General features: G+C 38.9%; 1 protein-coding gene across 2 annotated transcripts in view; it reads left to right on the plus strand.

The window, feature by feature from the left end:
• The window catches only part of TBC1D22A (TBC1 domain family member 22A), an 849,217-nt gene that overhangs the window by 182,465 nt on the left and 652,630 nt on the right, over positions 1–14,122 (plus strand). For both annotated transcript variants that reach the window (XM_077264859.1, XM_077264857.1), the window contains exon 8: positions 8,300–8,414. In XM_077264859.1, the coding sequence (XP_077120974.1) occupies positions 8,300–8,414 (115 nt within the window). The remainder of the gene's footprint in view (positions 1–8,299; positions 8,415–14,122) is intronic.

Below are 14,122 nucleotides of genomic sequence, written 5' to 3' on the forward strand. Positions count from 1 at the left end.
ATGGCACAGCTTTATATGGAGCATCTATGGGGCCATAATGAACGGTGCAGAGCATTATATGTGGCACAGCTTTATATGGAGCATCTATGGGGCCATAATGAACGGTATGGAGCATCTATTTTTATTTTTGAAATTCACCGGTAGCTGCTGCATTTTCCACCCTAGGCTTATACTCGAGTCAATAAGTTTTCCCAGTTTTTTGTGGCAAAATTAGGGGGGTCGGCTTATTCTCGAGTATATACGGTTGTATTTTTTTTTTATGGATGAGCGAATTACTCTAACAATTTAGCATATTTTTTATTTTATTTTTTATTTCAAAACCTGGTCCAGGTAAAAAAATGTTAAAACTCCATAAAAAGACTGAAGAGGATCCGTCTGGTATTTTTCAGCAAGACTGATATGTTACACTCATTGTTCCAGAGCCTGAAACCTTGTGACCATTCAAATGTAATTACGTCTGCATTGCCTGATGTTCTGTAAATCTTACTGAATTCATGTACCACAGACTGGCTTAATGGGAAATCACATTCTTATTAAATGTACCTAACCTTTTCCCAGACATGCCAATTTATCTTTGCCTTTGTCTACCCTGTTCCTTTTTTTATCAGTTAGTAGTGCGGCACTTTTTATGTAACACAAGCTTTAGAAGTGAAATGGATTTTCCTCTCTGTTCTGTGTTAAACTTCACTGCTTTGTCCAACTCAGTGGAGCTTGCTGACTATTGGGATGACCTTTGGGTTGCCCTGAGTGTAAAAAAGATATTTTATGTTAAAGCTCCTTTGTTCAATGCTATCTTTCACTCTTTATATCAATCACAGTTACAGTGAATGCATTTGAAACATCACATTTCTCTTATGTTTGCTGTCCTCTGAACTCTACACTTGTTCCTCCTTTCTGTAGTCTCACTTTCTTCCTAAAGTCTGCCATCGTCTCCTGTACTACATGTCTTATCTGTTCAGGGCTATGAAGCATATAGCAAGTGAGCAGTGCTATAGAGAAGGGAAGAAATCCTTGCTGCAAACCGTGTTTTTGTATTGATATTGGGGAAAGTAACTAATCACATGGTCATTAATTATATTTTCCTGCCGACATGTGTACACTGTAAATGTTTCTTAACCTTAATGTACATAATGCTCTGAGTGCTAAGTGTGGCCATAAAATAATAATGAGATACCTATGGAGAGAAGTGATTAGGTTTTAGGCATTAAAGATTCATTAATAGTAGACAAAGTAAAACCTTTTGGAATGGCGCCAGTCATATTTCAAGCTCTGCATTTAGAAATATCATCCTCTAACTTCTATCTTTTTACGCAGATGGTACACCTTTTTGGACCTCGTTTCTATTCTAAACTGTTTTTCAAAACATCAGACAAATTAGGATTAGAGTACATTGTGTGTTTCCTTCTCTACAAAGATCTATTTATATAATCGTCTAAGGGTACTGTCACACAGTACCATTTTAATCGCTACGACGGCACGATCCGTGACGTCGCAGCGATCGTATGATTATCGCTCCAGCGTCGTAGACTGCGGTCACACGTTGCAATCACGGCGCTGGAGCGATGCCGAAGTCCCCGGTAACCAGGGTAAACATCGGGTAACTAAGCGCAGGGCCGCGCTTAGTAACCCGATGTTTACCGTGGTTACCAGCGTAAACGTAAAAAAAACAAAGTACATACTTACATTCCGGTGTCTGTCCCCGGCGTTCTGCTTCTCTCCACTGTGTAAGCGCCATAGCCGGAAAGCACAGCGGTGACGTCAGACGTCACCGCTGTGCTCGCTTTCCGGCTGGCCGGCGCTCACACTGCAGAGAAGCTGAGACGCCGGAGGACAGACACCAGAATGTAAGTATGTACTGTTTGTTTTTTTTACGTTTACGCTGGTAACCACGGTAAACATCGGGTTACTAAGCGCGGCCCTGCGCTTAGTTACCCGATGTTTACCCTGGTTACAAGCGAACACATCGCTGGATCGCTGTCACACACAACGATCCAGCGATGTCAGCGGGTGATCAAGCGACGAAAGAAAGTTCCATACGATCTGCTACGACGTACGATTCTCAGCAGGATCCCTGATCGCTGCTGCGTGTCAGACACTGCGATATCGTAACGATATCGCTAGAACGTCACGAATCGTACCGTCGTAGCGATCAAAATGGTACTGTGTGACAGTACCCTAAGGGGCACTTCCGTCTGTTTGTCTGTCTGTCTGTCTGTTTCTGTCATGGAAATTCCGCATCGCTGAATGGTCGCGGCCGGAAGTTAGGCTGCAAATTCGCCCCTTCCTACTCTGTCAGTGCCCCCTCCAGTCAGCGCTCACACAGGGTTAATGGCTGCGTTACACCGTGTTAAGCCGCAGTGTAACGCAGTCCGTTAACGCTGGTATTAACCCTGTGTGACCAACTTTTTACTATTGATGCTGCCTATGCAGCATCAATAGTAAAAAGATCTAATGTTAAAAATAATAAACAAAATAAAAAATCATTATATTCTCACCTTCTGGCGCCTTTCCCGCTGCTTCTCGCGACGCTCCGGTCCATGCATTGCGGTCTTGCGAGATGATGATGTAGCGGTCTCGCGAGACCGCTACGTCATCATCTCGCGAGACCGCAAACCATTCTTGGGACTGGAGCGTCGCGAGGAGCATCAGTAAATGCCTGGGCTGGATGCGGGGGCCGACCGAAGGGGAGTATATAACTTTTTTATTTTAATTCTTTTTTTTTAACAGGGATATGGTGCCCACATTGATATATACTACGTGGGCTGTGTTATATACTGCATGGGCTGTGTTATATACTGCGTGGGCTGTGTTATATACTAAGTCTCTGTGCTATATACTACGTGGCTGTGGTATATATTACGTGGCTGGGCAATATACTACATCACTGTACTCTATACTACGTGTCCTGTGTTATATACTGCATGGGCTGTGTTATATACAACGTCTCTGTGCTGTATACTACGTGGCTGTGCAATATATTACGTGGCTGTGCAATATATTACATGGCTGGGCAATATACTATGTGGCTGGGCAATATACTATGTGGCTGTGCTTTGTACTATGGGGGCTTTGCTATATACTACGTGGCTGAGCAATATACTACGTGGGCTGTGCTATGTACTACGTGGGCTGTGTTATATACTACATGGGCTGTTATATGCTACTTGGCTGTGCTATATTTCTCTGCTGTATCTGTGCATCATGAATCGTGGTATGTGTTAAAGAGGGGGGCCCTCTGAGACTCTTTTTCGCCCGGGGCCCTCAAAAACCTGGAGCAAGCCCTGGCTTTACTGATTGTTTGCGGCCGGGCGTGACCAATCAGCGACAGGTGCCACCCGGCCACGAATTGGCACAGAATTTGAACCACGCTTCGCTAATAGGTCGCGCCCGGCCGGCTGAATCCTGTGTATAAATTGCAATAACTTCATAAATAAACTACATACATATTCTAGAATACCCGATGCGATAGAATCGGGCCACCATCTAGTTATTGTAGAATCCTCTTTCTGGAACTCAGATGTGAGAACTATCTAGGTTTTGCTGTTTGCGTTCCTAGAAAGTTGACCTTTTACTATCAACTACAATCAACTGCAATGATTTATTCGTACAGCTAAGGCTGCTTTCACACTAGCGTCGGTACGGGGCCGTCGTGCTGCGTCGGCCCGACGTACCGACACATACTGTGAAAAAAATGCCCGACATGGGCAGCGGAAGCAGTCTTAGGATGCTTCCGCTGCCCCATTGCAAGGTCCGGGGCGGAGTTTCGGAGTTTTTTGTGGCGGCGGTCCGCCAAAACAGGACGCAACCGTCGCACGACGGATGCGACGTGTGGCACTGCGTCACAATGCGTCGCTAATAAAAGTCTATGGAGAAAAAACGCATCCAGCGGGCAACTTTGCAGGATGCGTTTTTTCTCCACAACGACGCATTGTGACGTGCAGTGCCCGACGCTAGTGTGAAAGTAGCCTTAGACACTTTGGTGTCCTCGATCATGCTTGAATATTCAAAATAACCGCCACAATTGTTTGGGCACCTCAGTAGGATCCTAGGCTGTTACACATATGTAGGTAACTATATCATAATGCAAAAAAATGTATTGGGCATGTGTATGTGAAGGAAATACTAGTCGTCTAACCAGTAGTGAAAGTAACTAATCTTCTTAAAGAGGACCTTTCACCACATGTTGGACTAGACACACAAAGTAATTGTTCTGCAGAATGGAATAAAATGTTTTTGTTTTTATTTTTGCCTCTCTGTTGCGGAGATATTAGCAATCAATGTATTGTCATCTAATGAGCTACCTTTTGTTAAAGGGGTAGTCCCATCTCCAAACCCTATTCCAATATGTAGTATGTGTAATAATAATAATAATAATAATAATAATAATAATAATATTAGCAAATACCTCCAACTGGACAAGTAGTATAGTTCTTTTGATTCGCTATGTCTCTTTTCTCATGTGCTGGTATTGCAGGACCTTAGGTATCATTGGTTATGACCACTAGCAGCTAGCTTTCTATCTGTCGCTATATCAGTGGCAGTAACCGTTTGTTTAGCTTTACAGAACTTCAAGATTCTCATTGACTTTGCTGGCATAAAGATTCCCTAGCGTTTTTTGGGGCCAATTCCGTGCAGGAAAAACACCCCAAAAAGGCACCGTGTGACCATAGCCTTAAACATTTTTCCTGTTATTTCTCATCTCTATTGTAGGCTTGTAAAATTTCTATGCTAATTTCCACTGTAACCAAGGGGGCGTTATCAGAGATTCTTTACTAAGGGTGTTTATTTTTTCCTTCTCATCACGTTACCTAATCTAAATCTAAACAAGAAGCATCATGCAGGTAAAAAAAAAGGAAATGGCCCCAGAGAATGTCAGAATCTGCTTTTTCAGTGTGATATGTTAAAGCTAATTTCTAACCAGGTTACACAGATATAACTGCCAGCAATTACTGTGCAGTAGGAGAACAAAGCTTATTTGTCAATACAAACACAGCTCTTCATCTAGCCCATTATTGACGAATAATGTGCGGTACTAGTAATTAATGCAGAGCGCTGTGTGCCACTAATACACTACTGCTCTCATCTCACAGCACTGTCATAAATATATATAGATGTAAAATAAACCTTAGATTAGCAATCCCCATACTTTTTCTCTCTAATAAAAATAGATTTTTTTAAAAATAATTTTCCGTATGATTGTAGAAAATTCAGATCTAACAAAATATAAAATTATTTATCTTACATGGTAAACTCCATAAAGTGCAAAAAAACATTGGAATACCAGAATTGCTGTTTTTCAGTTGCCCCATGTGCTGCAAAATTTTTTTTACGTGGCTCAAAATGGCATCATCAAAACGTCCGCTTACTAAGCCACGGAAAAATTTAAAAATATTTCTTTATTTTAATTTTTACAAATTTCAGATTTTTTGTATTGCCCCACTTGAATATTATAATAAAAACTATACAAATTTGGTTTTGTCATAATCATACTGACCTGAAGAATAATGCTGTCAGGTAGTTTTTTTTACTGTACAATTAGCACCATACAAACAGAACCCATAAAACAATGTCAGAATTTAGGATGGTTGTTTTTTTTTTTTTTTTTTTTTTTTTTTTTTAATTTCACTGCATTTGGAATGTTTTACTGTACATTATATGATAAAATAAACATGGCCATTCAAAACTATAACTTCTTCCACAAAACGCCCACCTAAGGTTAGGTGAATGAAAAAACATAGAATTTATGACTCTAACTAAAGTGCAAAAAAAAAATTTGCCATGGCACCAAAGGTTTAAAAAATGATCTGAAACAAAGATATTGATGGTGGTTTGTGCTAGAATTCTGTTTGAATTTGTGCCAAAAAACTGGCCTGCATGACAATTATGTAATTAAAACACTATTTATGAGGCACCCAACAAAAAGGGTATTGTTCAAAATATACCAATTTTTTTTCAAAATATTATGTTAAACGTGTTGTCCACTACTAGGAAAACCCCTTATTGATCTAAATGTTTGGCCCCAATAACATTAAAAAGCTTATACTCTCCTCCCGTGCTGGCGTCATGCCTGCGATGTCAACACTCACTCTACTCGGGGCTCTCGTGCGGTGTTGTGACACGTGACCCCGGCGCCCAGTCAACTCTGGTGTCACTGTTCCCACCTACTTCCCGACTGAACGTGAAAAGGAAGTCCAGGCTGCAGCTGATCTGACTTGTTCATGCTCAATATGCTGTAGGTGGGGATAGTGACAACGGCACTGATTGCACACTGGGGTCACGTGTCACAACACCGCACAAGAGCCCCAGGGAGAGTGAGTGCCGACACCATGGGAATGGCCCCGGCACGGGAGGGCAGTATAGGTTTTTTATTATTTTATTGGGACCAAACATTTAGTTCAGGAAGGGGTTGTCCTAGTAGTGGACAACCTCTTAAACTAAGCCATCCAATAGGTGGTGTGTAGTGAAATATTGGCACTTTTGGCACGTTTTAGGCTGCCTAGTCTTAGTTTATGTTGTTTAGAAACTAGACTGGATGAGACAGTAGGATAACTCCACCAGGATGTGTTGGAATTAATTTTTCTTTTTTCCTTTTTAATGTTATTGTCACCTGTTTGCATTTTCCTGTGGATCCAGTGTTGTACTGACCTGCCATTTCAGATAGAAAACTAATGCAAATCTGTATGAGTGGTTCATTACAGTATCTTTCAAGTATGAAATACCCCAGCAAGTCAGAGGACACTTTCAAATATGTAATACAGAGGGAAAGTGTTATCTCGTTTTCACACACCACTGAAAACTAGACATAAAAACATAAATATAGTTTTATGAATAATGCATAGGAATATGCAGTTTATTTTGAAATTGTTGTGACTTAGCATATTTAGCTCAATATTACATTTGAAGGTGAGAAATCATTTTAGATGCCTATTATAGTTCTTCAAGTGGAAAAAATAAGTTAAATGCTAAAGCTTGAGTGTTGTCTAGGCTGCAGCTGAACTGCACTGTCAGTTTATGGAGAACATAGTGTGAGTCTGCACTGTGGGGGGCTTGAATTCATTGATCAGTTCCACTTTTATTCTATTTGCTATGTACAGCATATGTTTACAAGGAAACTGTTACATTCCCACCTCCTGCGCAGCGTCTGCATATGCACTACAGCATGCGCTGCTCAGTGGTTACTAGAAAATGTAGAAAGAAGACAATTACCAATGTTAATGCACTGGTCACAGCAGTTCTTGCAGGTACATTTTATCAAACTATGCCCTATTCTGCAACTTACGCCAGTAAATTGTAACGAAAAATGTGCACATTTTTGAAAACCAAAAGAAAAAATGCATTTGCCAGATTTATGTTACGCTTTGGCGTTGGTGCCCCCACCTCATCTGCAAAGACCTACCCTCTTTTTGTGACATTTTTGCTGCTCCATTATATCTGGAATAAGATAACAACTGCTGAATTAGGAGGAAAACAAGGGCCGACATAAGCTATGGTGGATCTAGGTGCAATACAAGAAGTTCTAAGAAAGATTTTTTTTTTTTTCTCTGAAATTATGGTTAATTAGAAGTATGAACATTAGAATATTAAATAACCTGCATTGACCTCACAGATGCTTAAAACAAATGCATAGTCTTACATCTTCAAGTTATTATCGATATTATGTTAGTAGGCAAGTTTTGACCCAAGCTAAGCATTAAACCAGCACTCCAGGAGTGGTGCTACTAACGTGAGGTTCCTGACAGAAGAGTTGTTCAGTTTGGAAACTTATTTTCAATACTGTAGTGATATTTCAAAGGAATCAAGATGGTTGGACTGTATGGGGACATTTTTCAAGGTAAATGAGCACTCAACACCAGCTTCCCCAAATATTACAAGTAAGGCATAGACCCTGATTGCAGCAAGCAGTGAATTACTGGTCTGTTTGCTGCCATTTTGATAAAAATGCTGTTTTATATTTTGCAGATCTACTATATTTCTCTGTGTCTCAAAAATGATTATGGAAGCAGGGGTGGTAATGGGGACCAGTTTCACCTTCGAATCAGCAAGCAGGTCTTGCACAGAAGCACTCTTCCGTCTATGTCCGCCACCGTATGAAAGAATACCCAAAAAGAAAACCTTGGACAACAGCTAATTTGAAGGCTGTTGTCTGTGGTTTTTTCTTTTATGGTTTTTTATTAGCAATTTAACAAAATTTTCAACAACATTTTTTTAGTGATAAATTTGAGTTTTGTATTAATGGCGTCTCATTATAGCCATACTTGTCTAAATCTGGGGAATCTAAGTTGATCTTTTTATTTTGCAGATCTTTGAAAGGATTTTGTTTATATGGGCGATTCGGCATCCAGCCAGTGGATACGTTCAAGGGATAAATGACCTTGTCACACCCTTCTTTGTAGTATTTATTGGGGACTATGTTGGTAAGTTACTACTAGATCATACTGCATTTGTACAAGTTCTTCTTTCTATGCAGCTAAATAGGAAAGGGTTCTTTACAGTTAGAGCAGTCAGTCTGTGGGATGCCTACCACAAGAGATGGGAATGGCAGGTACTAGAACAGTAGATAATTTAGTGATAAAGAATTTATAATTGGTGGAGAAGTTGAACCTGATGGACCTAGGTCTATTTTTTAACATATCCAGGTACAGAGATGAATGGGCAGCACTCCGTGTTGGGTAAGAACTCTTCTTTATTCAAATAAAGTTATGACATGGATGTGGGAGAAGCGGGTCACCATGTGGACGACCGCTATTTCGCATACAGCCTACGCTTCAACGGGAACTTTAGGCTGTATGTGAAAAGGCTGTTGTGAACCTGGTGACCCACTTCCCCCGAAACCCATGTGATAACTTTGAATAAAAGAGCGTTTTTACCCAATACAGAGTGCCGCCTATTTATCTCTGCACCTGGATTTTCTGAAGACTTCACAGTCAGTGGTGTTGCACCGGTTATCTGGAGTTCCTGAGCTCTGCAGAAAGGTATAATGGTTTTGTGCGGTGCTAGTTGTTCTGAATTGTGCACTTTTTTAATCTATATAACTATATTTCAGATGGGCAATTGTATATTAATCAAGGCTCATTAGCCTATTACACCAAATATAGATTTAATAATTTTGGAAATGCAACATTATTCTCATATCTGTTTATTTCATCAACCAGTATGTGACCTCAGAACTTAGGTGAGTATAGACAGTGCCATTTTATGCACAAACTGGTGCACGTATGAAATATTTTTAAATGCTCCTTTATATTTGTCAAGTCATGTCCATCATAGCAGGCAATGACAAGACATTCTGTAGCACAAACGTATTATCACCATAGTGCAGATGGTCCTTTCAGCTCATCTAATTTTGAGCTCTGCCATAATTAAGGGTGACCACATACCCCATCGCAAAACGGGACACTCTCCTTTCTCAAGCCTGTGGTTCCTAGTTTTATGGGTTTAAAATACACTTTGGTGCCATTTTTTTTTTATCCCAGTGTGAGAATGTAAAATCTGGGGCCAACACAAAATCTTGGTGGTAAAAATATAATTATTTTTTCTTCACTGCTCAATGGTATAAAATTCTGTGACACACCTATGGTATCAATATGATCACTGCACCCCTAGATGAATTCATTGAGAGGTGTAGTTAGTAAAATGGGGTCACTTATAGGGGGGTTCTGCTGGTCTAGCACCTCAGGGGCTCTGCCAATGTGACATGGCACTCTCAAACCTGTCCAGCTAAATCTGAACTCCAATATGGGGTTGCTTCACTGCTGAGCTTTGCATCGTACTTCAGAAGTAGTTTTCGACCACATATGAGATATCTGTGTGCTCAGGTGAAATTGTACAACAAATTTTGGGGTCTCATTTTTCCTGTTAGGCTATGTGCACGCGTCAGGATTTTTTGCAGAAATTTCCTGAACAAAACCAGACATTTTCTGCAAGAAATCCGCATGCGTTTTTGTTGCGTTTTTCTCAGGTTTTTTGCGCGTTTTTTGCGGATTTTTTGCGTTTTCCGTAGGCTCCCAATGCAATAATATAGTGTGAAATCTGCAAAAAATCGGCAAAATTAATGAACATATTGCGTTTTTTACCGCGATGCGTTTTTTTCGCGGAAAATAAGGTAACGTAGGCACAAAAATGACGGAATGCATTATAAATGATAGGATGCATATGTATGCGTTTTTAAGCGTTTTTATCACTTTTTATAGCGAAAAATCCTGAACGTGTGCGCATAGCCTTACACTTGTGAAAATCCAAAATTTGGGGCTAAAAAACATTTTGTGGGAACATTTTTCTTTTATATTTTCTTGGCTCAACGTTATAAACTTCTGTGAAGCACCTGGAGGTTCAAGGTGCTCACCACACATCTAGATAAGTTCCCTGAGGGGTCTAATTTCCAAAATAGTGTCACTTGTGCCTAAACATCAGGGGCTCTCCAAACATGACATGGCATCCGCTAATTTTGCCAGAAAATTTTACATTCAAAAAGTCAAATGGTGTTCCTTTACTTCCAAGCCCTGCTGTGCACCCAAACAGTGGTTTTCCTCTATATATAGGGTATTGGCAGAATAAATTACACAACAAATCTTGGGGTCCATTTTTTCCTGTTACCCTTGTGACAGTAAAAAAAAAAAATAGGTCTAAAGAAAAATTGTGAAAAAAAGTTAATGTTTATTTTTTCCTTCCACATTCCATTAATTCCTGTGAAGTACCGGAAGGGTTAATAAACTTCTTGAATGTGGTTTTGAGCACCTTGAGGGGTGTGGTTTTTAAAATTGTCACTTTTAGGTATTTTTTGACATATTGACCCCTCAAAGTCACTTCAAATGTAATTTGGTCCCTAAAAAAAATGGTTTAGTAAATTTTGTTGTAAAAATAAGAAATTGCTCTTATAACTTCCTAGCATAATATGTCATTAGAGAACAGTCTCAGAATTAGTGGAATTAAAGCGTCCTAGAGTTATGACCTCCTAAAGGGACACTAGTCACAATTGGAAAAATTTGTCTCGTCCGAAAAGTGAAAACAGGCTTCGGGTTGAAAAGGTCAATTATGGTAATTGCTTGCTATCATAGATATGATTTGAGATACATAAGGAAGCATTTAATTAAATGTTTCTTGAGTGCGCCAGTTTGTTCATGAAATGACATGATTGGAACTTATGGAGAAAGCCTTTTGGTAGCACCTTCTATGTACATACACAAAAGCTTTACTGTAAAGAGTATAGACCGTGCGTCGTTGCCATCACGTGTCGGGGCCTACCCATCTTCACTGGGATCAAATATTGGTGGAAGACTGCTTCAAGGGATTGGAATTCTAGATTTCTCGAAGTGTTACTTGAATTTTCAATAATTCTTTATTGAACCTTTCACATTTGTAAAAACTAGACTTTAGATTTTAGTGTCCTAAGTAGTTTTCAAGTAATGTTGAAGTCAAAGTTCCAGGTACAATATCCAAGGTGCAGCAGAGAGTAGAAGTAAGTGAGCAAGATAAAAGGATTTAATTTTAGGATTTTTTTTTTTTTTTTTACTAAGCTTGAATTATGTAATTTTTTTTACAAAAGTTTACAAAGTAGAATTATAGGGAGCTTTACATGAGTGAATTGTCGGTTGGCATTTTTACAATATAGCTAGTGTCCAGTTGAAAAATAAATAAATAGTATTCTGAAATTATTACCTTTAAATGGTAAGGTAGATAATTTACCAATAGAATTAAATTTGCCCAGGTGCCTTAATATTTTGATGGTCACTTAAACCTGGGCTCCGTCTGGTTCCCTATTGGAGCTGTGCAAAATATGGCAGTGGTTCCTGTGTTGGCACATGACCAATGCCGGGAACTGGCTGACTGCGCATTGAACAGCTGAGCCAGCCTCCTCCTCCATCACCTGATGGATACAGATGTAGCATCTCTTAACCACACAAGAAAGTTAACCCTTAGTACAAGACAAACCATTGAGCTTGTCTTCTTCCTCTGGATATCTTATTTCATTTTAAGAATTGCTACATCTGTAGATGGGTTTCCAAGTGTTGTTCCAGGTTCAGTATGTTCTGTGAATGTGTAAGGTCTCTGCGTAGATGTGCAGCCTCATTTTGTTCCATTGTTCTGACATTCAATATTAATCCATTCATGTGTTGTAATTATTTTTTGCTGATGATCTGTGATTTTTCTTTCCTTCCCATTTCCTAACAGGGCACAGACAAGCAGGAGCTAATTGCTAGTCAGTCTTATATTATTGGCTTTTAGAAAGCCAGCAGCTTCTTGTATCTATGGATGATGTAAGGCGCAGCTGTTGTTTTTAACATAAGGTTTACGTGGTATGCTCGGATACACATCCGCTGACGATTCTGCGGGAAGGTGTAGCTACTCTTAATAGGAACTGCGATTCCAATTTCACCTTCTCTGACTTCTAAAGATTACGCTGTGTGCTAAAGTCACATTCAGTGTTAATAGAATAGGGCAAGCTGCCCTTGAGTTTGGATTTGCATGGAAACACCTTTTTTTTCCTTGTTCCCAATTCTTGTTTCATTGGCGGTCTATTCATTGCTTAGCAACTAATGAGAACTACTGCTGCTTACTCCCTAATCATCTCTTAAGTAGGGTAGAGGCCTACTCCTGAGAGTGCTTGCCGTTTTTGCCTTTTACTCCCTCATTTGACAGATAATGAAAATGTTCTTAATGATCCTAGAGCAGTTGGATCTCTGTTGGAAGACTTTAGAGTTGTTAATTGAAATAAGAAGTTCAGCTGAGATGTGATTAGAGAATTGATATTCCATGTTAAATAGACCATTTAATTAATGTGGTAAATAAGTTTGTCTTAACTACTTTGCCAGCAACTTGCATTGTAGGACCCAAGTGACTATTAATGCAGTAGCATCTGTGTCAAGATCATAGGTGAACACAAATACGGATTTATCTTCTCGCAAAATACAGGGGGGATAGTTCTTTCATGGTGTACTATTTCTTATTCTTTTTTCTTTTTTATTTTACATACGATGACCCCGAGACAAGACTTGGCTAGTGTTGGTGAATAAAAGATCCTTTTCACTATTTTGGATATGCCGGCTCCCAACTTTGTGTAATATAAATATTTATTGTGTATATGTATATATATGTGTGTGTGTGTGTGTGTGTGTGTGTGTGTGTGTGTGTGTTTTGTGTATGTGTATAATATATTATAAAGTATTTTTCACTTTAATGAATGGCAAATTGCATTTCTCAGCTTTCACATTTTAGATACGTAGCTTCTATATTGTGTGCAGCTTTCCTGATTTTCATTTTAAGATTGTTATAAGATCATATTTTCCCAATTCATAATTCTCCCTTTGATCTATAATTACATAACGTTTACAACCTTTGCCTTGTTCTACATAATACTGATATAGTTTTTTAATGTTTGTACGCTGTATTACAATATTGTGTAAAACGCCCATCTTATACCATACTATTCTTTATTATATATTGAAAGAAAGTGCAAAAACATAATACAATATATTAGGATTATGTAAAGGAATGTTTTTTGTTTAACAAAATATAATTGAAAATGTTAATATTAATGGTCAGATGTTGATTCAGAGCTAATTGCATTTCTTATTTTAAAAAAATTTATAATTTGTAAAAAAAAAAAAAAAAAAGATAGTAACAGAATACTATTTCATATCTATGTATCAGGTTATACCTTTACCCCAGGTCTTACTCAGTTCACAAAATATTCCATTTGCCTATTGTTTGGATCGGGCTTATACAACAAATGTATTTTTTTTTTTTTAAATAATTGATATGGGTTTTTTTTGTTTTGTTTTGTTTTTGAGTACGCAAATACCCTGTATGTCGTCAAAAACTACTTTTAAGGTACATTGCAAAACTCAGATGAGAGAAAGCTCCATGTTGTAGTTCACATTTTGCTGGACTGGTTTGAGAGTGCCATGTCACATTGGCAGAGCCCCTGAGGTGCCAGAACAGCAGAACCTTCCATAAGAGACCACATATTACAAACTACATCTCGATGAATTCATCTGGCGGTGCAGTGATCATATTGACACCACAGGCGGGTCACAGAATGTTATACCATTGGGCAATGAAGAAAAAAATAATTACATTTTTACCACCATAATTTTGTGTTGGCCACAGATTTTACATTTTCGCA

This window comes from Ranitomeya variabilis, chromosome 5 (genome assembly GCF_051348905.1).
Source record: "Ranitomeya variabilis isolate aRanVar5 chromosome 5, aRanVar5.hap1, whole genome shotgun sequence".
NCBI lineage: Eukaryota > Metazoa > Chordata > Amphibia > Anura > Dendrobatidae > Ranitomeya > Ranitomeya variabilis.